This window comes from Perca fluviatilis, chromosome 4 (genome assembly GCF_010015445.1).
Source record: "Perca fluviatilis chromosome 4, GENO_Pfluv_1.0, whole genome shotgun sequence".
Taxonomy (NCBI): Eukaryota; Metazoa; Chordata; class Actinopteri; order Perciformes; family Percidae; genus Perca; species Perca fluviatilis.
Genome location: NC_053115.1, coordinates 40,376,871 through 40,404,697, shown reverse-complemented (window position 1 = coordinate 40,404,697; position 27,827 = coordinate 40,376,871). Strand labels below are relative to the sequence as shown.

Genomic DNA, 27,827 nt, shown 5'->3' with positions numbered 1-27,827 from the left:
ATAGATCTCACTGAAACGCGTGTGCTGACCGACTCTAAGAGCATTTTTCATTGTTTTCACTCCGTGGGCCGTTCTCAACCTCTTTAGGAGACACTTTGCAGGTGGAACGGATCGGGTACTGACACACGTGCAGGTCGCAGTTTCGGTTTTGCGTCATCACAAAATTTTCAGCCGTATTGTAATTTCTCGGTGCATCCCTAATTCAAATGAAAAATAACACACAATACCACACACACACACACACACACACACACACACACACACACACACACACACACACACACACACACACACACACACACACACACACACACACACACACACTATGGTTAGTTAATTGCTGTAAGGAGGAATCATTTTGTGTAGCTGGAGTGTTTTAAGTGGAAACTGATAGAGAAACGGGTAAAGGGGTAGTTGTGTGTAATATCAGTTATTCCAATACAGCTCAATAGATTTGCTGGTTAAAAGTAGGGTGGTATTAGCCTGGATGCCAGCCGAACTTAGCCCCGCCCACAAAATTCGAGAGGTTGGGAAGTTCGTTCTGGTTAGCTCGCCCTTCTGAGAAGCAATTATTGCCCGAACAGGATGTGTTCGGACCAATCAGATTGTCGGACAAATGATCAACAGTAACAGAATCAACCACGTCACCAAAGAACGCTTGGGTTGGATTTGTTGAGATGTGTAGATTCCACCATCGCGTCTGTTACAGAAGATATCGACAGCGCATTCATTTTAAAATCCTCAGCGGAGGAACCTCAACAACTGCCCGAAAGCACAGTAGCGTTATATGGTGGAGAGAGATAGAGAGAGACTGAAGAGAGAGAGCGTTATATGGTGGAGAGACATAGAGAGAGACTGAAGAGAGAGAGGCGTATATGGTGGAGAGACATAGAGAGAGACTGAAGAGAGAGAGCGTTATATGGTGGAGAGACATAGAGAGAGACTGAAGAGAGGGACCGCCGGCGCTAGAACAAAGCCGTGAATCAGAGAAATAAAACGCGTTTTCGATTCATCTCTAGAAATGCGACTGTAGCGAGCATGTCACTATCATTAACGTTATCCACATTTATATTTACAAGAAACAAATGATATATCCAGCTTCAAAAGTCTAAAAGTCGGAAGTTAGAACGAATGCATTGTGCAAAGAGTGGTTGCTATGGAGACGATATACAGTGTTGAGTACTGTTGACGGTTGAGTTGAGTTCTGTTGCTCTGATTGGTTGGAGGTCTATCCAATGAATGCAGAGGCATTTTTTCCTGGTTCGGTTGGAACACGCCCCATAATCACAGCCCAATGGAGCGTTTTCAGACTCACATTCTGACTAGAATCTAAGTATGACCACGTGGCTAGGGTGGTATATGACTAATCCAAAATTGGTCAACCTTCATGGTAGCTACCTTAAAGAAATGAACCCAAACACCTCATCATTCCAGTCTAAAGTTACTTATTGCAGCTTGGCCATTGCACTTTACAATGCAAGTTTGTCAAGTCAAATATCCTATATGGCATTAATATCGAGATATTGAATCGCTGACCTGATAAACGTAATGGAATCGGGAGATCCATTAGGAGTGAAGATTCACACCTGTAGTCCATATACGTGTTGTTTTCACAGATGGGATCACCCCACTTCCCAAACATTGCATACTAGTGAGCTTGCCACCACTTTCTCTTTTCTGACCACTGACAAGCAAAGAAACCAGTCTAGACCCTCCTACAACCGCGATGGCTGCAGCTGATTTGACGAACACTTGACGTTGGGCTGACAGCTTCCGAATTTCAAAACCGACCATATTGGTGACTCGTTTGGAATACAATCTCATACTTTACCAAAATAGTTCACTGAAACGTGTTTCTGAAAACATTTTAAGTGAGAAATAGGCTTCATTTCAGATCGACAAAGGTCAGCTTAAATGATTTTTGTCAGCTTTGGAGAGACGGCGAGCCGAGCCGGCCACTCCTCATTGGCATAAAGTTGGTTGGATTCAACTTAATGCAAATGAGGAGAGGGCGACTCAGCGCCCCGCTTCACCAAAGTCCCCGCGACGCACCAGAATGCATTGCACAGTGCTCCCATAGAAATGAATGGGAAGCAGGAAAAAGACGCTGACAATGGAGACACACCATCAGTCTTGTCATGTTCCTTGGTGTCATGGTTTGGTGAGAGGAATCCTTAAACCAGATAGTGAAATGGTCCAGTCAGCTGATTGGGGAGCCACAACTTAACCCAGCATCCCTGTACACCAGACAGTTACAAAGGATAGCTATCTATCTTAAATGATGACTCCCCCTTTGGACAGGGATTTTAAGCTTCTTCCCTCCAGACAGAGGGTTTTAATATATGATAGAAGTCTCTCTCTCTCTCGAAAATGCATATAGTACATATCACAAATAATATCACTCACTCTCTCTGTGTGTGTGTGTGTGAATACAGCACAAAAATACTGACAACCCAGACGTTTGCTACAGTGAGCTAGGAATGGACACAACAGCTGTGTGTGGTTTTGTAACCGTTCATACTAAACTTAAAAAGGATTCCAAACTCCAGTCCTGTTATTTCCCTCCAGATCCTCTCGTTCTTCCTCTGTGTGAAGGTTTCACCTCAATTTGAAACATTTTCAACTACTGCAGATATCTTTATCAAAACTTTAAAAAAAATGTATAACACATAAACAATAACAATAATTATATCTTGAATATAAAAACCTCACCACTGATATGCACAAAGGTGAGCCGTAGAAATGCTATGGTTGATTTTCTTCTGTGAGGCTATACAATGATAGTGACCAGTCTTGGTCACAGTAGTTTTATATTTTTAGCTGGATAGCTATACCGTCTCCCAACGTCAATGTATCATTAAAGATATCAAGATGAACTGATAGATGTACTGGATTCATTTTGGAACAGCAACTATTAGGTGTCACCCACATTTACCAAGGGACTTAAAATACAATTACAAAGCACGGTCATTATTTTGATTTATTTTATAAACTCTCTAGTCTATATCTAACTATAAATCAAAGACATTTCGGTGTGTGTGTGTGTTGTGTGTGTGTGTGTGTGTGTGTGTGTGTGTGTGTGTGTGTGTGTGTGTGTGTGTGTGTGTGTGTGAGATAGAGCGAGGGATCAGTGGGATCGTGACGACGATTAGCTATGGAGTCAGTAGCGACTCTAGAGTCATAGTGAAAGAAACAAAGTGTCTCCTCCGTTCTTTCTGACCACGGTGGGAAATCTGGAGCAGGATGAAGTTAACCCTCTCCTTGATCTCATGTTGTTTATGGAGAAGGAAAACCAGGAAATGAGTCGGGAAATGCAACACTACCAAGCCATGGCCGTAATGACGTACATTCCAGAGGTTGTAATCACTGAGCTGTTGTTGTGATGGAAAATGAACCAGAGTAAAAAAAAAAAAATAAAAAAATAGTACACCGAGTAAATGTTGCATTACAAGTTTGTCATTGTGTTGATGCAAATATCAATCTACACATTTGTGAATATTTTTCTGTGACTTCACATTCAGAATACAGGTGTGTGAAGATTTTCTACAAGTGCAAATTTCAATTTACAAGTTCAGATTTTTTACAAGCTCTCATGTGTTCTTTTCTTCGTGTGACTTCAAATTCATATCACATGTGTGTGAATATTGTTTTACAAGTGCAAATTTTAACATACAAGTTCAGATTTTTTATTCTGCAAGTTCTCACATTGTATTCTACAAGCTCACCTTTTGCACCATATTTACCTTCATATATTAGCTATATAAATGGATATGGACTTACACTCTTATTAATCTATCTGTTAACAGCTCATACAGATCTCAGAGCCTCAGTATATTTTGGTATAAACACTGTTACATTAATGTGTTACACCCTTTCTTAATTTTTCACTTGTGGAACAGAAGTGTCTCCGATTCTTTGACTTCAGTCACTAAATCACTGCGGCCGCCCCACGCCCCGTTTTTCATGTTGATCCTCAGGATCAGGTTGTAACAGCTGGTTATAAATCTTTTACTCTGTGTAAATTATAAAGTAACTTATAATTAGTTTAATCTGTAGCTGCGTCCAATCAGAGAAGAACATCAACAATACAAACATGGAAATTATTCCAGCATCACGAGCTGCAGCAAGACCTTACCCAAAACTTAAAACTTACCTGATCCAAAAGTTTTAATGGATCAGGTGAAATATTAAACTAAGTTAGTAACATACAGACAACAAACAAATGCAGAAGGTTCTGGTTTCCGTTTCTTTTCTAGATGCTGTATGCAGAATGTTTAAGTTATAGAGTAATATGTATTCATGCAGTTTAGAGCGATGCGGTAATATGCTGACTAACAGACATAACTTGGCCATTAAGTGTAACATTTTACTTGAAGGTATCGACATAATTGTGACATGATACTGTCATGAACGTGTCATAAACAAGTAATAAACGTGTATGACTTCTGTCTAGGGCTGTGACGGTATAATATTTTCCCTTATCGCGGTGACGAAGCAACATATCACCGCGGTATGGCAGTTAACCGCAACCCCTTTACAAGAGTAGCATAAATTAGAGCGAGAATGGGCCAGGGGCCTTTGGCAATTGACGTCTGTACCTGTGTGGATAAGCGGAACGGAGAGCAGCGTATGAGAGCTGCTGTGAGGAAAAGCGAGAGGAAAAAGAGATAGCAAAGATGATGTAAAGTAAACAATAAAACAACAAGCTTGAGCTTCTCAAGACACAGTGGCTTTATCTGTTGTCAATACCGCCGGTAAAGTGAATGGCCGAACCCCCCGATAAACACCGGCTTAAAGGAGAATTCCGGGCCAATTTTTACGTTAATCTTGATCGCTATAGCCACGCGAGTACTTTCGAAGAAAACCCCGAACCGAATCAGTGCAGGTAACACGGAGAAGCTGCAGCTACGATTACAAGCGTCCCCTGAGCTAAAACGGGAGTGCTCGGGGCAAGTTTTAGAGTGCCTTTGTGCCTCTTAACAGACACAAAATGCAATTAATATGTCTATGCCACATGAACAGGGCCCTTACGTGTCAACAAGATGCGTTTCAACTCAGATATTGTTTAAATTCACCTACCCTGGTCCCTGTCTCGATCCTGCCGGTAGTTAGCTTGCCCTGCTAGCTGATAGCCGTTAGCTGCTAGCTGCCGTCCGGTGAGTGTATTCAGACAGGCTTCTGTGATAATCATCCCAATAACAATCCACAGAGCGGTGGTGGTGTGGCTATGTCCTCCAGAGGACAGGTCATGTCACGTCTTTGAAGTGTATTCCCACACTAAAAAACAGTAGTGCGGTAGTAGCTGTTAGCTGCTAGCTGCCCTCCGGTGAGTGTGTACAGCCAGATAGCTGTTAGCCGTTAGCTGCTAGCTGCCGTCCGGTGAGTGTATTCAGCCAGGCAGTTCAGAAGGCTAGCTTTAGCTTGTGCTTGGAGCAGCAAGTTCATCTGCCTGTTTCCCCTCTGTCTGTCAGTCTTGTTCTTTCCAACTCTTGTGAGTTGTGCTATCGCACTTGTCATCGCTGCTAGCTTCTCTGCCCAGCTTGCTACATGATCGATGTGGGCGTCATCGTATTCCTAGCTTCTAAGCTTTCGATTGGTAGCTCATATTAGCCAATCCGTTCAGGTTTGCCTCCCGGATATGGCCAATGGAAGCGGACAAGCCGATGACAACATGTCAGGGACCACGCGTTAGACGATCGCCATTTCTCAGACCACTTAGATTTAAACGTCAGTTTAAATTGTCAGAACGCTTCATAAAGTTTGACTTTATCTGACGGTTTTGTTGACATTCCCTTTAGCACAGCTCCATCTAGTGGATGCATAACGCAACCCCAGTCAAACGTTTGACTGCAGTATCTTCTATTCTATGCGCCTTTATATTATAATCCCGGTCCCCTATATATGAAAAAAGTTCTAAAATAGGCCATTCATTGAAGGTGCACCTTATAATCCGGTCGCCTTTATAGTGCGGAAAATACTAGTAGTTAGTTTGTGTTAATATTTCTAACAATGATCTCAGCTGTATGTAAGAATCAGAAACCTTTTCATTCCCAAAGCATCATGGGAATTAGAGCAGAAAACATTACAGACTTTGTTTTCTGCATGTTTTCATCTCAACTGGAAAGAAGAAACTAACTGTAGAGAGAAGAGTCTCAGAATCAGAGCTGACCTTCAGATTGTAAAGTGATGAAGAAAAGAAAACAAGATCTGGCAGGGCTCCAGACTAACTTTTTTCACTAGGAGCACAGTGGCCCCCAACTGAAAAGTTTAGGGGCGCAACTGAAAATGTAGGGGTACACACTGTAAATCAACATGCTAACCAAATATTCACATTTCTAATCATTTCCACTGTATTACTAATAAATACTTTGATAATAGATGCAGAAATTACAATGTGCTGTTTCAAACTCAGTGTCACGTTTGAAGATGCAGCATAGAAGGCACCATTGCTGTCATGACCGTAAACTAAATATTAAAAAAATATACCAGCTCTAGTCTACAATAACAATGAATTCAACTTAAAATAAAACAAGCATTGTTTATGCTACTACCCTTAGGGTTGGGTACCTTTGCCATCTGAACCAATATCTGTAGCGATACCTGAAATTCGGGTTCCAGTACCCAACGGCACCTTTTTTTTTTCCTCGGTACTTTCCCTCTGTAATTACAAAACAATTATTTCAGTTGTAAAAATAATTCCAAACCTATTTATCCTATGTACTTAGAACATTGTTATTTTATTAGAATGTTACACTCTAAAGAAATTAAACAAAAAAAAAACCCTCCCTACCTCTCTCCTCCCAAACCCGTCCTACAACCTATTAAATTGAATAATTATTAATTTCTTACTCACTGTAACTTTTTAGCCTGTTTTATTTTCATCATGACAGTTTTTAATTGCTCTTTAATGTTTCATGTAAAGCACTTTGAGTTGCCTTGTTGCTGAAAGGAGCTGTAGAAATAAAGTTGCCTTGCCTTACAACCTCAGCCTGTCAGTCAGTCACCAGGGCATAGAAACCACTGTTGTGCCTGGTCTGGTCTCAGAGGAAGTGTAACGTCAACAGCACTGCGACTGTTTTTTGCTCGCCAATAATATCATATTAAATCTGGTGACGCTGTCTGCGTGCGAAGTTATGAAAAACGGTAACCATACTTGCAACCACTTTATCGGCATTTCCGTGACTCACTGTGACTTCAACAAAACTACAGAGCCGACGTAGTTTGCACCGATCGCACCTCTGTGGCGCGGGTGTGTGTGTTTATGTCGGAGCACCGCTCTCTCGTCAATTTTCAGAGAGGACAGATAAGCTTGGCTTACGGCTACCAGGTACCGACATTTTGACATTTAACGTGGAAAAAAGGGGGCAAATTTACTGGTCGCACATGTGTGACTGGAGGTAAAATTCAGTCGCTCACTCTCAAATTTTGGTCGCAAAATGCGAGCATTTGGTCGCAGTCTGGAGCCCTGTCTGGGTATTATTTTCTCTGTGGTGTAATATGTAATAACTTGTGTTTTGATACTAGAACTCTGATTCTCCACTGGGCGTGTCTGTGCTGCGTTCCGGTTTTGTTCCGTCCGTCCAAGTCTCAGAAGCGGAGCGTCTTGCTGAACTGACTCACAGATTTGATTGTCTCTACAAGTACTTTACAGAACAATCACATGTCTATTAAGCTAGTATCTACCTTTACCTCTACAAGTACTTTACAGAACAATCCCATTGTTGGAACCTAAAAGTTATGATCAAGACCATTCTGTGAGGCCTGAAGCTTCCCCTGAGGCCAAAGAGCTGCCTGTAGGAAGTCACCAGCCTGTGACCCCTCACTCCTAACAAAGGAGCCTCCAAAATGGAGATTGTACCTCCAAGACATGGAGGAAAATGGCAGACTGGTGGAGGGCTTGAGAACTGCAACGACGAATTCTCACACCTTCGTTGAGTTCGGGATTTCTGATTGGCCGCGGCTCCTTGAACGCACCACTCGCCGCCAGCAGGCGGCGGAGGGGAGCTAAAAGTAGCCGGAGGTCACAGCCCGGGGCTCTTCGTGGTTTCATTGCCGTAAGAAGACACATCGTCAGCGCTGTTCGAGAATCAACATCGTGTCATTCGCTGGTCGAGTGAGACGTTTGTATCGTTTGTGATACAAAAAGGGTCCTGGTGAACACGAAGCCCGTGTTACACCAAATCTGCAGAGGGGTAAATCAGCCCCGTCTCAAGGAAAAGAGACAACGCGTTTTCTTGCAAGTCGACTGGACCGTGTTTTGCCGCCACTCTCTTGGACGGTATCGGTCGTTAATCTGCCGGCGAGTTAACTCAGTTTTGTTCAACGGGAAAATCTGCCGGATAAGCAACGGACTGTACACCAAAAGTAAGAGGCTTTTATAGTTCTGGGCAGACTTGAGAACTAGGGTGTTTATTAATGAGTAAAAGGTATTGCTATTTTTGTTTACCATTAATGTGTGATCGGACCGCTGCGTCCTATGTGCTGTTGTGAAGAATATCACTGATCAAGATATTGTTGAAAGTTGTGTTGAACTGTAGCTGATACTCCCGAGGAGAAATTACTGTACAAGCTGAGTCAGCTGGCGCCAGAGTCGGGGAATAAACGCTCTGTACCGTTAAACAAACCTCAGATTCTGCTATAACGCCACGTTAAGTTAGACTCGAGTAAAACGAGAGGCGGTTAGTCCCATTACCCCAGAGATCAAGGTTGTAAGTGGTTTGTTCTTCTCTCTCTCTCTCTCTCTCTCTCTCTCTCTCTCTCTCTCTCTCTCTCTCTCTCTCTCTCTCTCTCTCTCTCTCTCTCTCTCTCTCTCTCTCTCTCTCTCTCTCTCTCTCTCTCTCTCTCTCTCTCTCTCTCTCTCTCTCTCTCCCCCCCCCCCCCCCCCCCCCCCCCCCCCCCCCCCCCCCTCTCTCTCTCTCTCTCTCTCTCTCTCTCTCTCTCTCTCTCTCTCGAGCTAACGTTGCGCAGTTAACCACGTGTAGCTGGTATAGAGCTAACGCTTGACTTAGCATAAACGTGGCGGTGCCTGGCACCCCCCTCAGCTTCTTCACCCTTTACCCGTGCACCCAGCACTACTACCGCCCTCTTGAGGCTAAGTAGTTATGTGCAGCTCACTGGAGTAGCCATTTTAGTAGTTTTGTGTTAGACTACATTGCCACACACACAGCCACACACACACACACAGCCACACACACACACACAGCCACACACACAGCCACACACACACACAACCCCAGCCACACACACACACACACACACACACACACACACACACACACACACACACACACACACACACACACACACACACACACACACACACACACACACACACACACACACACACACACACCTGTTTTGCTGATTGGCTACTGATAATTGTGACGTTAATAAATCTTATTATACTTTAATTAGCAGTTGCTTGTGATTATTTGTGTACTTGTTGTAATTAAAGTGATGGTTCGGAGTAATTCACCCTAGGGTCCTTTGCACCATGACCTCGAGCCAAACACCCCCAGAAGCTTTTTTCACCTGGGTCTAACATTGGGAGATTTAGCTAGAGTAGCGTTATCAGCTGAATAGCTTAGCGCAGGGGCTAACGGACCCACATTTGTATCTCGTAGTTACCACACTAATAATGCCGAAATGATACCAAACGTCTACAAGTAGTACAAATAGGTTATGCTCTCATAAAACGATGGATTGGAAAGTTTGTAAGTACATTATAGTACATAGTAAGTCAATTATAGAGTGTGGTCTAGATCTACTCTATCTGGAAAGTGTCCTGAGATAAAATCAGAATGAGGAAGAATCTTACCACTGATATACACATCGGTCTCAGCAGAAATCTGATGGCTGATTGTCTCCTGTGTGGCTACACAGCGATAGCGGTCGCTCTTGGTCACGGTTACGTTGAGAGTGATGTAGAAAAGGTCTCCTATTTTTTCGACCTGGGGCTTCTCAGCAGGTAGTTTGTTTCCAGCACTGTCCTGCCACTCTACTTCAGGTTCTGGGTTGCCATGAACTTCACAACGCAGCAGCGACCAGTCCTTTGTTTCCTTAGGTGATGTGATGGATGGTTTTGGCGACGCACCTATGAACACAGTATGAACAACTGACTATAGAGGACAATCAAAGCATTAAAATATTCATATTGGGATGTTTTTTCCATCTATTTTCTTGACTATGGGAATTACAGTGTGAGAAAAAAAGAAAACAAGGAACAAGGAGAAACAAAAGCACTACAAGCAAACAGACACACAAGCCTTCCTGGATGAGTCAAATTCTGACTGTTTTTTTTATAAGAATTAACAAAAATTGACCAAAGCACAATAAACAATTTTAAGTCACTGAAACCTTTTTGAATTATTAACATTTACACAAACTTAAAACTGACATTGGCGTATAAATGTCTCCACTTTTAAGTGATGTATTCATAATCATACCTCCAGCTATTTATTCTGTTTATAATGTCTAACTATTAGCATTTCTTGTACTTATGATGTAGCCTAGGTACAGAATATTTGTTTTCTTATAATTCCCGAAACTGCACTTCGTTGCCCTAGTAACGTTACCTGTAAGATCTGTGCAATACAACATTAGACTAGGGGTGGGAATCACCAGAGGCCTCAATACACGATATCATCAACGATACCTATGTCACAATACGATATTACTGCAATTTTAAACATATTGCAATGAATGTACTATCTTTTTCCAACTTCAAATTTTTCCCAATTTCAAATTATGTCCCCAAAAGGACAATTTTGTAAACATCAGTTTTATCTAAAAGATACATTTCTCTGTTTGTTCATCTCACTTCAATTTTATTGCTGCAAAATGGGATTGTCAAGCAGACAGACTGATCAACACATATATAATAATAGATCTTGGCTGAATAGAATACTTGGCTGTGTATCGATACAGTATTGCTAAGAAAAATATCCGATACTATACTATACGATTCTTCCCACCCCTACATTAGACCCTACACACACACACACACACTCTAATACACCACAACATTAGACCCTACACACACACACTAATACACACATTAGACCCTCCACACACACACACACACACACAACACCAACATTAGACCCTACACACACACACTAATACACCACATTAGACCCTCACACACACACACACACACACACACACACACACACACACAACACACACACACAAACCCTACACACACACACCACACACACACACACACACACACACACACACCAACATTAGACCTACACACACACACACACTAATACACCACAACCCCACACACACACACATACCCCCACACACACACACAAATACACCATATTAACCACAACACAAAACACACACACACACACACACCAACATTAGACCCTACACACACACACACACACACTAATACACACATACACACACCAAATAACCCAACACACACACACACACATCAACACACACACACAAACATAACCACAAACACACACACACACACACAACAAAACAACACACACACACACACACACCACACAACATAGCAACAACACACACACACACACACACACACACACACACACCACAAACAACACCACACAAACACACACACACACACCAATCACACACACCACACCACCACACACACCAACAACACACCCACTACAAACACACAAACATAAACACACACCCCACAAACAACACACCAAACCACACACAAACACACACACACACACACACACACACACAAAACACACAACACACCCACCACACACACACACACAACACACCACAACACACACACAACCCTAACACACACACACACTACATAAAACAATACACACCACAACCCTACACACACAACACACACCCCCACACCACAACACACACACACACACACCACACAACACACACACACAAATAATACATTCCACACACACAATACAACCACACACACACACAAACACACACCACACACACACACACACACCCACAGACCACACACACACACACAAACACACCACACAACACACACACACACACACACAATAAACACAACAACACCACACACACACACTACACCCACACACACACACACAATACAACAAACACACACACCCTACACACACACACACACAACAAAAAAATAAACACACACACACACCAACACACAAACAACAACACACACACACAACAACACCCTACACACACACACACACACACACACACACACAACACCACCACACCACACACACAACAACACACACACAACACACACACACACACCACCAAACACACACAACCAACACCTACACACACACACACACACACACAATAAAAACACACACACACACACACACACTATTAGACCCATACAACACAACACACACAAAAACCACACACACACACACACACACCACACCACAACAACATACACACACACACCACAACCTACACACACACACACACACACACACACACACATATAACCTACACACACACACACACAACAACACACACACACACACACACCACAAGACACACACACAACACACACACACAACACACACACACACAACACACACACACACACATAAGCCCTACACACACAACAAAACAAACAATAAACCCTTACACACACACACACACACACAAACTACACACACACACATACACCACAACAACCCTACACACAACAACACCAAACATAGACCTTAAACACACACACACACACCCACAATATTAATCCTAAACACACACACACACACACAACAACATTAACCTACACACACACACACACACTACACACCACAACATCTAACACACAAACACAACAAACCCTACACACACACACACACACACACACACACACACACACACACAACACACACACACACACACACAACACTACACACATACAACACACACACACACACAAAAACACACACACACACACACTATAGTTACACACACACACAAACCAACAACAAACCTACACACACACACACACAAACACACACACACAAATAATAAACACACACACACACACAACACACACACAACAACACACACACACACACACACACACACACCAAACATACCTACACACACACACAACAAATAAAACCCACACACACACACACACACACACACACACACACTACAACATTACCCTAAACACACACACACACACCACAAATAAACCTTACACACACACACACACACAATAACCTATACACACACCACAACAAGACCCTACACACACACACACACCACTACACACACACACACTACAACATAGACCCTACACACACACACACTACCCACAAAAAAACTTACACACACACACACAACACCACAATATTAGACCCTATACACACACACCACAATACACCAAATATAACCCTACACACACACACACACACACATATAGACCCTAACAAACACACACATACAAATATCCTCACACACACACACACAACAACATTAGACCTACACACACACACACACACACCACACCACACACACCACAACATACTCACACACACACACACACACACACACACACACACACTACAAATAAGACCTCTACACACACACACACCACAACATTAACCCTACACACACACACACACACCACAACATTAGACCTACACACACACACACACACACACACCACAACAAACCCTACACACACACACAACATAACCCTACACACACACACACACACACACACACACAACATTAGACCCTACACACACACACACACACCAACACTACAACATTAGACCCACACACAACACACACACACTACTAATACACTACAAACATTAGACCCTACACACACACACACACACACACTACAACATTAGACCCTACACACACACACACACACACACACTAATACACCACAACATAAAACCTTACACACACACACACACACACAATATAGACCCTACACACACACACAACACCACAACATCTCCACACACACACACACACACAACCCACAACATAGACCCTACACACACACACACACACACACAACAACTACACACACACACACACCACAACATTAACCTACACACACACACACACACACACACACACACACACACACACACACACATAATATACAACAACACCACACACACACACACACACTACATAAACATTAACTACTACACACACATCCATACAACAAGACCCTACACACACACACACACACACACACACACACACACATACACACACACACACACACACACACACACACACACCATAAATAAACTACACACACACACAATACACTACAATATTAGACCCTACACACACACACACACACACAACACACTACAACAAACACATACACACAACAACACACACACACACACACAACACAAATAAATATACACCCTTACACACACACACACACACACACCACACACAATATAGACCCTACACACACACAACAATACACATACAACATTAACCATACACACACACACAATACACTACAAATATTACCCTACACACACAACCATACACTACAACAAACCATACACACACACACACAACACAAATAAACTCATATACACAAAACACACACACACACTACAAATAAGACTACACACACACACACACACACACACAACATAACACATACACACATACACACACATACCATAAACACACACACACCACAACAAACCTACACACACACACACACACACACACACACACACAAATAAATACACACACACATAACTACACACACACACACACACACCACAAATATCAAACCTTTACACACACACACACACACACACACACACACATACACACCACAACATTAACCCTACACACACACACACAACACACACACAACATTACACCACACACACACACACACACACACACACATACACTACAACATTACACCCACACACACAACACACACACACACATACATTAAACACAAATATTAACCCTCACACACACACACACACTACTAATACACTACAACATAACCTTACAAACACACACAACACTAATACACTACACAAACACACACACACACACACAAAACACACAAATATTAGACCTATACACACACACACAATACACACAACATAACCTACACACACACACACACACACTACATTAGACCTACACACACACACACACACACACACACACACACAATACAACCACACACACACACAATAACCCTAAACACACATACACACACACACACACACACACACACACACACACACACACACACAACATTAGACCCACACACACACACACACAACACATACAATAAATAAACCTACACACACACACACACACACAACAAACCTTACACACACACACACCAATAAATAAGATACACACACACACACACACACACACACACCACAACATTAGCCTACACACACACACACACACACACACACACACACCACAACATTAGACCTACACACACACACACACACATACACAACATACATAACATTAGACCTACACACACACACACATATACACCACAACATACCCTACACACACACAAACAACAAATATACACCTTACACACACACACACATACACCACAACATAGACCCTACACACACACACAACACACACACAAATATAACCCTACACACACACACACACACACACACACACACACACACACACACACACACACACACACACACACACACACACACACACACACACACACACACAACACAAACACACACATAAAAACCAAACCTACACCAACACAAAACACACAACACTAAAACTACACACACACACCAAACCACAACCAACTAACACTAACCACACAAAAACACACCTCACACAACAACACCCACATACCTACACACACACCCAACAAGCATACATAGCCCCAAAACCAACAATATAAAACACATACACAAATACACCACCACAACATTCAGACCCTAACACACACACACACTAACACTACACCACAACATTAGACCTATACACACACACCTACACTAATACACTACAACATTACACCCTACACACACACACACACACACTAATACACCACAACATTAGACCTACACACACACACACTAATACACCACAACATTAGACCCTACACACACACACACACACACACAAATACACTACAAATATTAGACCCTACACACACACACACACAAAACACCACACAACATTACACCCTACACACACACACACACACACATAATACACCACAATATTAACCTACACACACACACACACACACACACTAAACACCACAACATTAGACCCTACACACACACACACACAACTAAACACCCACAACATTAGGACCCTCAAAAAACACACACACACAGCTAAACACAACATTAGACCCTAAAAAAAAAAAAAAAAAAAAAAAAAAAAAAAAAAAAAAAAAAAAAAAAAAAAAAAAAAAAAAAAAAAAAAAAAAAAAAAAAAAAAAAAAAAAAAAAAAACACACACACACACACACACAGCTACAACAAAAAAAAAAAAAAAAAAAAAAAAAAAAAAAAAAAAACAACATTAGACCCTACACACACACACACACACAATACACTACAACATTAGACCCTCATACACACACACACACACAATACACCACAACATTACACACCTACACACACACACACACACACACACTACAACATTAGACCCACACACACACACACACACACTAACACACCACCAAATATCAGACCCTACACACACACACACACACACACACACACACACACTAATAAAAAAAAAAACACCACAACATTAGGACCCTACACACACACACATACACAATACACCACAACATTAGACCCTACACACACACACACACACACACACACACCACAACATTAGGACCCTAACACACACACACACACACACACACACACACACACTAATACACCACAACATTACACCCTACACACACACACTTACCTAATACACCACAACATTAGACCCTACACACACACACACACACACACACTAATACACCACAACATTAGGACCCTAAGCACACACACACACACACACACACTAATACACCACAACATTAGACCCTACACACACACACACACACACACACACACACACAGTATACACCACAACATTCAATTCTACACACACACACACACACACCTAATACACTACAACATTCAATTCTACACACACACACCTCACTAATACAATCTACAACATTAGACCCTAAGCACACACACACACACACACACAGGCTACACCACAAATATTAGACCCTACACACACACACACACAGGCTAGCACCACAACATTAGACCCTACACACACACACAGGCTACAAAATTCACAACATTAGGACCCTACACACACACACACACACACACACACACACACACACACACACACACACACACACACACACACACACACACACACACACACACATATAACACAACATCTGGACCCTACACACACACACACACACACTAATACACTACAACATTCACCTACACACACACACACTACCTAATACACTACAACATGACCCTACACACACACACTCACTAATACACCACAACATTAGGACCCTACACACACACACACACCTACACTACAACATTCACCCTACACACACACACACACACACACTACCACATACTCACAAATATTAGACCCTACACACACTCACTAATACACCACAACATTAGGGACCCTACACACACACACACACACACTCACTTCATACACCACAACATTAGACCTACACACACACGCCACAGCACACACACACACACACACACACACACACACACACACACACACCAACATAGACCTTACACACACACACACTAATATCATACCCACATACACACACCAAATTAGACCTCCCCACACACACACACAAATACACCATATTAGGGACCACACACACACACGCACACACACACATAGCATCAATAAAAGCAAACAATACTAAAAAATGTATGGGTAAGGTGCTCTATTAGAGTGTGTGTCATTGCGGTGGTAGCAAATAGGTCCAATAGTGCAAGGATAAAGCTCCAGAGAGCAGCATTAAATATGGACAGTATAAGAGAATCAAGCAGATGCAGGGATATCAAATCAACAGCCCACGTTAGAGGTTTGAAGTAATAGGGTTACAGCCATTTGTTTAACCTGGTTGTTGAGCCTGTAATGCGCTGCATTTTGTTCACAGTAACTTCTTTTTCGGTGCATCATTTAGTTAATTAACTTTTTATTCTGGAGAATTTGCACCGGAAAATGTTTTACTTCTGCTGATAAAGTGGTCAGGAGAAGAACAGACGTCTGTGCATTAGCAGTGAATATGAGCAGCTTAATGTGATGCTGAGTCCTAGTTATGTGAGGATGACGCTTTTATTCTGGAAGGATTTGGAGCGGGAAGTGGTGCTGTTGTTGCAGTTTGCGTAATCCTCGAAACTGAAAGTGTTTCTGATCAGCCAACCAACCCGTTAGAGTGCCAGTTCCGTGATAAGAGACGTTAAAGTGATGCTTTGTCTTTAAGGAGACATCGCCAGCGATGGAGCTTCTTCCTCTTCTGTGTCTCTGCCTCCTGACTCGCTCTGGAGTCACGTCTGCTCAACTAAACGGTAAGAAAACTGATTATTACACTGTTATGTATTTTTTTTTTATTTTATCTAATGTCTGCACCTGTAAACATGCAGAGGTCTGGAAACAGAATTGTAATCATGCTGCTCAGCTGCTGTTACATCAAAATGTTTCCTAATATTTAGCACAGATAAAATATTGTGATAGTTTAGTAACTTTAGATGCGTCAGTTCTGTTGTGTGTGTGTGTGTGTGTGTGTGTGTGTGTGTGTGTGTGTGTTATGTGTGTGAGCGCGCCAGTCTCCATTTTGTGGTGAGAAGGTGGGCGGCATTTGTGCAAGAAACTTGTGCATCGATCCGCTCCCAACTGCCTGAAGCTTCTTTTTTTGATAAGTTAAAGTAGAAACTACAATATGACTTTAGAATCTTTTTTTTAGTTTAGCTTTTTTAAGTTTAGTTTGTTTCGATCACATAAATACACAACACACATACGTAACATAAATGGGGAATGTGCATGTTTTCAACGATACAGATTAGAACAAATGTAAAACCAAGATGTACATCGGCAAAAGGAGTGGAACACGTGGGAGCCTTTTTAGCCTACTTCAGTAGAAGTGCTAATGTAACACTGTAAAAATACTCCGTTACAAATTTCCTGCATTGAAAATGTTACTTAAGTAAAAGTCTGTAATTATCATCATGAAAATTCAGACGCTTTACTCTTTCTTTTTTTTTTTTTTTTTCTCTCTCTCTCTCTCTCTCTCTCTCCTTTTTTGTGAAGTAGAATAACCTGTGTAGTGTTTCTACTTGCTGTGTCTGATGAGGGAGACAGTAGCTATGTTTCCATCGACCCGTTTTTATCCGAATTAAGTGATATCGAATGAAAAATGCCTTATGGAAACAGTAAAAATCCGACTGAATTTCATGAATATCGACTCAAATGAAATACGTTGGTCTCATCGGATTTTCTCTTGATCGATATCCTACGGCTTATGCGATAAACGCTAATGGAAACGTTATTTGCCGAATAAATAATGAATTGCGATTAAGTTTTAGGTCATTTTATGGTTGCAACCCGCAATAAAACGAAGAAGAAGAAGTTTCAGTTCATTTCCGCCCAGTATTCCCGCTATTTGCAAAACAAAAACAGATGTAAGTGGACAAACGAGGAGACGAGGATATTTTTAATTTAATTTACCAGAAAAATATAACAGCTATTTTAGATAGCAAAAATCTAAGAAACGCCATCATTTATCAGGAGCTCGCTGGCGAAAATGACCAACCGTTACGACAGGGACATTAAACGCTTAACTTGAAAAAGCTTAACGTGGTTTAATGTATCTAAACAACGATGATCATCACCAGATTTATCATGGTTATATCTTGTCATGAACACTTAAGCCTGTCAAAAAAACTAAATCGAAATCCAACGATTATAGAAGTTATCTCACGTTAATATTTTCTTCATCAGTGGCCGTATTAATATTATTAATATGGCGAGGAAAAAGCTTAACGTGGTTTAATGTACCTAAACAATGATCAATCATCACCAAATTTCTCTCTCATATTACCCATCATAACCACGGAAAACTGTCAAATAATCTAACCCAAAGTCCAATTATTATGGACGTTATCTGACATAAAGCGTTTCTGCTTCAGGGCAGCGGAGCGGCTGGGGGTTGACTCTCCACGGTTCTCATTGGCTTTGTGCCTACTATGTGAAAGCTTAACATGGTTTAATGTACCTAATAACGATCAATCATCACCAAAAATCCTCTTCTATATTGCTCATCATAACCACTTAAAATGGTCAAATCTAACCCAATGTGCAAATACTATGGACGTTATCTGACACATTAACGTGAGATAACTTATAATCGTTGGATTTCGATTTAGTTTTTGACAGGCTTAAGTGTTCATGACAAGATATGACCATGATACATCTGGTGATGATTGATCATTGTTTAGATATTAAACCATGTTAAGCTTTTTCACGTTAAGCGCTTTAGAATGTCCCTTACGACAAGCCGTGGACGTCCTGCGGAGTAAATGGAAGCGCCAAACAGCGATACACGCTCAAAAAGAGAGTTGTCTCGCCAGCGGTGCCGGGAGGGGAAATATAAAGCAAGTTCCACCTTTTGATGAGCTGGATCATATCCTCAGCCAAAGGCCCATCGGACTTAGGCTATAGCTTGGCTTCTAATATTAACAACTACTTTTGTCTAGCAAAACTTTGTTCGAAAGTTCGCTTGAATCTTGTGCGCGATTCAGTTCAAAAATGAATGGAAACACCTTAAAATGCAAAACAGCATGTGACGTCATTACGCAGGTTTTTATTCGCTTTAAAGCTGTTGGATGGAAACACACTTTCACCAGCTTTATTCGCATGAGTTTTTTACCGAACTTCAGATAATTCGATTGACAAGTGGATGGAAACTTAGCTAGTATGTGGTCAATAATAAGAGCTTTAATGCCAACAGGTTCATAGGATGTTTACTAGATCTGTTTCTTTGCAGAGCAGTGGTGTTAACCTACATTTATTTATTTGTCTGACCATTCAGGGACAGAAGACAACATTGCATACAAGCATGTTTATCAAGTTGATAATATTTTTCACAAGCACCCTAACTTATGTTTTGTTTTGCCTTTTAGGTCGTGTGTTTTACCTTCTCAAAGCTCATGTTGATCATGTATATTTCTGTCTCTTAATACTGATACTAATACATTTTAATCTGTATAATACCAGGACCACGAAGAACTGGGCTGTGTCTCAAACCGCCTACTTGCACACTTCAAGCACTTAGTTTTAAGTATATAGTGTAGATAACGCAAAAGTCAGAGCACTGGAAAGTACCAGGATGACCCCTAAAAACGGTCAAAAGTTCAGTGTGGAATAGTGTTGATCGAACTGACCGGAGAGCCGGTTAATTAACCCGACTCTTGTCACTGAACCGGGAGACTCGAGTGCCATACGTCAATGAACCGACTCACTTCTGTTTTTTCTTTTACTTCATTCGTTGCCGTGTGTGTAGCTGGTATTCTTCTGCTACTGTGTGTGTAGTAATCTAGCTCATTACGCGCTCCACTGGAGTGGTGGTGGTAGAATCAATCAGGAAATGAGCTACCTAGACCGCCGCACGCTACTGAACCATGTAGTGAACGAGACCGAATGTAACCGCTCGACCGGCCGGCCCGCTTTCGAAGTCTAATGTAATCAAGCGGTGTCTTGGTTCTCTTCAAGTTTTAGTTATTAACTAAGCCTTGTTTCGAGACCGTAGGACCGTAACCGAGGGTACTGCATGAGTCTATATTCAAACGGGTGTCTAGGTTCTCGGCAAGTTTGAGTTATCAACCGATAGCAGAAGCCTTAATTTCTCGTGCATCTTAGATGATTGTGTAGCTACATACAAATTAATAGATTACATTATTGATGGATATCACATACAAATGCACGTCATGTTATCTTAGTAGTTATGTTAAGTTAAATGTTTGTTACGTGATAGGTAGGCTGTCACCAGGAGACCATGCACCAGGCTACAGAACGAGACCGTAACCGTGCCTAATGCATGATTCTATTTAATCACGGGTTTCTAGGTTCTCGGCGAGTTTGAGTTACCGATAGCAGAAGCCTTTATGTCTCGTGCATTTAATAATTGTGTTCATGGAAATTCATACATTACCAAGGGGAAAGTATATCACATACAAATACACGTAATGTTATCTTGGTAGTTATGTTAAGTGTTAGAAGTGAATGTTGCTACATGGTAGTTACTGTCATGAGGAGACCGCACCAGGCTACCGAATGTAACCGTGGCCAGTGTGTGAGTCTAGTGTCGGTCAGCATGAGTGTGTAAATAGAATGTCGAGACCAAATGTAACCGCAACCGCACCAGTCTTCCGTGGTGTCTTGGTTCCTGGCGGGGGAACGCAATCTCAACTACTCACCCTCCATCATGCTCCTAATGTGTTCAGCTGAACTCATTTTAAACTGGATGTTATTCAAATGTATTAATCATATAAAATTGGAATTCTTCAAGCAAGTCAAGACACAGTGTATTACTGGAATTGGTTTCTTTATGTTTGTTTTTTTTCTGGTAAAGTTTGCAATTTGTAGCATGACCGCTTGGAGAGATTTCCAGCAGTTATATATTTAATCTCTGTCAGCTTGCCAACTATTTTTCACAGCTGACTCCTTCAGGTGGAGGCTTGTCCTGTGGATCCGGCTCATTGTAGTTTGTTGTTTATTGATTATTGTGAAAAAATTGATGATCTACTTAAGACCAATTTGTGATCAGATTTCTGTGATTATTTCCCCTAAACACGTAAGGTTAAAATGTGTTGAGCTACTGACCAATCTCCCCAGCTCTCCACTTTCTGGTTGGAGGTTTTGTGTGAATTTAAAAATATATTTATTAGACTAAGAGCCCCACATTTAAATATTTCAACCAGAGAAAGTTAGGCTGTATATGGGGCACCGCTGATCCAAGCCGGCTCTGGTGCGGCAGAGCCCGGGCGAGCGCCCGCTGACCCTCGTAATACAGCCCCGGTAAAAGTGAAAATGAAAACGTGTGTTTTATTATTCCCGTTTTAAATCATAGTTGCCATATCTATCTTCTCTCCACAGCGTCGTATTCTCCGCCCGGCCGTGCGGAAGACGCGTTCATATCTTATTTATTTGGTTGGACCTCTTCACATCTCCCCATTTGCGCTGCTTCACACACTTTATTTGCTTACTTGCATGGTTAAAGAAAATAAAATACATCCACAAATAAAACCAACCGCATTCGATTCTAACAAGATATTTCCGTTTCATGGTTAGGATAGGAACTTCTCTTATATAAAATACAGTTATCCAATATCTAAAAATGGTAAAAAAGAAAGGGGCCGACAACCTAGGGTTTATCAAGGCCTAGGACCTCTTTAAAACTACAATCATTAAAAGTAACTATTAAAAACAGGTTCTTTTTTGCCGGGGGAGAGCAGTAAAACAGTGTATTTAAAACAATGAATAAAACAAGTGAGGAGTAACAGATTTATTTAAAAGGAATAACAATAAAATTAGTTAAAAAGGATTTTTAAACTAAAAACTAAATAAAAATCAAGCTAAAACAGTCCAGACAGAACAGGAGTCTTGGCTTAAAATGTCCACAGGGCTCAGCCAGGAAGCAGCCTCCTTTGTACCGGTCACCTTCCTTGGGGCATGACGCGGAGGGAGAGGTTTTACACTCTCCCACTTTTGCCGCTAGCGGTCGGTGTTGCCGTTTTTTGATTGTAGCCTCAGGGCTCCTAGGTTCTTTTTAGGGATGGCTGAAGTGAAACTGATGCTCGAAGCTTTGCCGAGATCCCGAAGCGCAGATGTTTCAAACACTGATCCGCGCGATTCAAAACACTGATGTCACGTGGATTACGGCTAAATGAAACACCGGAGTGTTTCACTAGTGTTTCAACAGGTGGCATGGTCCGCCAAATCAGCGTTTGATTGAAAAAACCCAGATTATACATAATGCTACAGCTGATGCCACAGTGGAAGTGAAAAAATACCCACAACTATGCGTTTTTGCCCAGAACTCATGATCCCCTGACTTACTGGAAAGAGAGAGCAGTAATCTTTCCTCATTTGTATGTCCTTGCTAAAAGATATCTTTGCATGCCAGCAACAAGTGTCCCTTGTGAGAGGATCTTTTCAAAGGCTGGAGAAATTATCTGTAAAACGGCGTAAGTAGGCTAAGTCCTTCCACAGCAGAGAAAAAATATTTTTGGAATGAAAATCTATAAAAAGTGAGACATTGTGGCTTGATTTCTTTTATTAATATTCATTTTTTATGACCAAAATAGCATTATGCACAGTGAGGAGTCTGCTAGCCTTACAAGCTTCACATATTAGAAAAATAATACAAAACAATAATACATTTTTTATTTTTTAATGGCTCGTATCAAGGTTGTTTCAGATCACCACCTGCCAGTGACCACTAGGTGTCATCGTTGAGACGGGTGTCAGATTGTTTCGAAGCCTCGACACAATATGACACATTTGCTTCAACTTTTTCACTGTTTCAGGAAGCCTCGATCTGCCCACCACTAGTTCTTTTCCGGTCCCTTCGTCCGATCTGCTGGCTGCTTCCTCACCTGTTCCGTATGATCTGTCACCACTTCGTGTCTTCCCTCCTCTCCTCAGGCCTTCCTCATGTTCCCCATGGCCTCTGGTTTTCCCATCTGGTTTTCCCATCTGCCTGTTTCCCATGTGCCTCTACTACTCTGTTCCTGCTCTGTCCTTTTATCTAAGCCCAACCAACCCCTTCTGACTCCCAGGTGTGAGTCATTAGCCTCAGTCAGTGTCGGGGCGTGGGAAGTCAACATTAAAAACACACATTTCAAAATAAAAGCATGCAATAAAAAGATGATAAAACCACAGCAAACGATAAAACACAGCAAATCCAATAAAAGCATGCTCACAATAAAATAAACTTCCGCCCCGTGACATAAGAACACAAGTGCGAACAATTCTGCTGTTTAAGAACACGTCATGAATCCGGCGTAAACTTTTCTTAGAAACCTTCTTAAGAACATATTTAAGAGAAAACTTAGGAAGATATTGGTGAATGAGGGCCAATGTTCGAGAGTGGTGGGCAGATCGAGGCTTCGTGAAACAGTGAAACAGTTGAAGACAAATGTGTCATATTGTGTCGAGGCTTCGAAACAATCTGACACCCGTCTCAACGATGACACCTAGTGGTCACTGGCAGGTGGTGATCTGAAACAACCTTGATAACGAGCCATTCAAAAAATAAAAAATGTATTATTGTTTTGTATTATTTTTCTAATATGTGAAGCTTGTAAGGCTAGCAGACTCCTCACTGTGCATACTGCTATTTTGGTCATAAAAATGAATATTAATAAAAGAAATCGCCACAATGTCTCACTTTTTTATAGATTTTCATTCAAAAATATTTTTTCTCTGCTGTGGAAGGACTTAGCCTACTTCGTGTTTTTACAGATAATTTCTCCAGCCTTTGAAAAGATCCTCTCACAAGGACACTTGTTGCTGGCATGCAAAGATATCTTTTAGCAAGGACATACAAATGAGGAAAGATTACTGCTCTCTCTTTCCAGTAAGTTAGGGGATCATGAGTTCTGGGCAAAAAGCCATAGTTGTGGTATTTTTTCACTTCCACTGTGGCATCAGCTGTAGCATTATGTATAATCTGGGTTTTTTCAATCAAACGCTGATTTGGCGGACCATGCCACCTGTTGAAACACTAGTGAAACACCTCTGTGTTTCATTCGTAGTCACGCGAAATGACATCAGTGTTTTGAATCGCGCTGGATCAGTGTTTCAAACATCTGCGCTCGGATCTCGCAAAGCTTCGAACATCAGTTTCACTTCAGCCATCCCTAAATGTTCGTAGTTTCTGTCCAGGAAGTGAAAGTCATGGTAGGAATCTTACTAGAAGAGAAAATCACATCTGTACATTTCTAACTCAACTCAACTCTGAAGTTCATACAATCACATCATTGAAAGGCCACAATCTGCAGAGAGAGAGAAAGGCCTATACCGAGTTGATGTTCAACATTATTTGGGAAAAGAGAGTTCATTGGGCCTCATTCACCAACCGTTCTTTACAAAGAAATGTGTTCTAAAACCCTTCTTACGAACTTTTTACGAAGATTCTGGCATTCACTAATGTTTTCTTAACTTGGATTTGTTCTTAGCTAAGAACAAAATCTACGAACACTGAAAAGCACTCTTACGCACATTTGAGTGATGACAATTTGCTCCAAATGATTGGCGTATTGCTATTTAATTCTACAGTCGTATAATGATAGTATTGTACTGTAATGTATTTCTGATCATTTGTTGAAAAAAAAATCATATTATCCAAAAAACACTAACACTACAATTTACATCAGCAATTAAACGGATTAAATTATGCGTTATTTGGTGATTGATCGCTATTTATAGGGCCAAAATGCAGTGGTAGAATGTAACAAAGTACAAATTTGTCCTAACTACTTAAGTACATTTTTCACGTATCTGTACTTTTACTTAAGTAGACTAAATAGTGCATAGCCTACTTTGACTTTGTTACATTTTGCAGCAATTATCTATACTTTCTACTCCACTACATTTCTACAATGTTCCTACATTTTCTGATCAGTTTCCCCTGCCAAAACATCACACGTTTGTCTCACCAGTAAAGTTTGGTTGCCGTAGATACTGTGTATATGGGACAACCGCCGATCCAAGCCGGCTGTGGTGTTGCAGAGCCGGGCGAGCCGTGACCCTCGGTAATACAGCCCCGGTAAAAGTGAAAACTTTTTTTTTATTCCCGCTTTTAAATCAAAGTTGCTATATCTATCTTCTCTCCACAGCGTCGTTTACTCCTCCGCCAGGCCGCGTAAGACGCGTCATATCTTATTTATTTGGCTGGACCTCTTCACATCTCCACTTGTCCGCTGCTTCACACACTTTATTTGCTTACTTGCATGGTTAAAGAAAATAAAATATATCCATAAATAAAACCAACCGCATTCGATTCTAACAAGATATTTCCGTTTCATGGTTAGGATAGGAACTTTTTTTAAAGCCAGGCCTTGTTTGTGGTAGTGGACACCTTCTACTTTTACTAAAGTAAATATGTCTCTGGTTATTTGTTCTTTTATTTAAGTACTGAGATTCAGTACTTCCTCCACCGCTGCCCGCAATCTCCGAAAACCTGTCTCCCAGGAGGTGCACAGGAAGTGTCATGTCCTTATATGGGTATTTGCGGGCGTTTTCTTGCGCTAATTAGGAACAACTGGCACGCACTCAGTTACGAAGACGGGGATTCATCAATAACAAGTGCGAACAAATCTGCTGTTTAAGAACACGTCATGAATCTGACGTAGACTTTTCTTAGGAACCTTCTTAAGAACATATTTAAGAGAAAACTTAGGAAAATATTGGTGAATGAGGCCCAATGTTATTAATAATTCAATGCATGCTCCAGACCAGTGGGAAACATAAGAATTAGACAAAAATATAAAGGTTATGTAGCAAGATTGGCTGTCACCGTGGGTTACCCTCAGCACAGACCACAGCAGACAGACAGTTTCCAGGCCAACAGTATTTATTTTCTCTGACTGCTCACACTTAACACAACTTTACAACCACAAACCGTGCTCCTCTGATGGCCCGCTTACAGGCAGGCCCACAGCCTGTTGCTCAATGTTTTCACAAAGCTAACAAAA

General features: G+C 41.4%; 2 protein-coding genes across 2 annotated transcripts in view; both read right to left on the bottom strand.

The window, feature by feature from the left end:
* The window catches only part of LOC120557124, a 655,636-nt gene that overhangs the window by 41,949 nt on the left and 585,860 nt on the right, over positions 1–27,827 (bottom strand). The gene's annotated exons all lie outside the window — the stretch shown is intronic.
* The window catches only part of LOC120557666 (CD276 antigen-like), a 275,123-nt gene that overhangs the window by 26,644 nt on the left and 220,652 nt on the right, over positions 1–27,827 (bottom strand). The window contains exon 3 of the mRNA XM_039798212.1: positions 9,818–10,093. Coding sequence (XP_039654146.1) covers positions 9,818–10,093 — 276 coding nt within the window. The remainder of the gene's footprint in view (positions 1–9,817; positions 10,094–27,827) is intronic.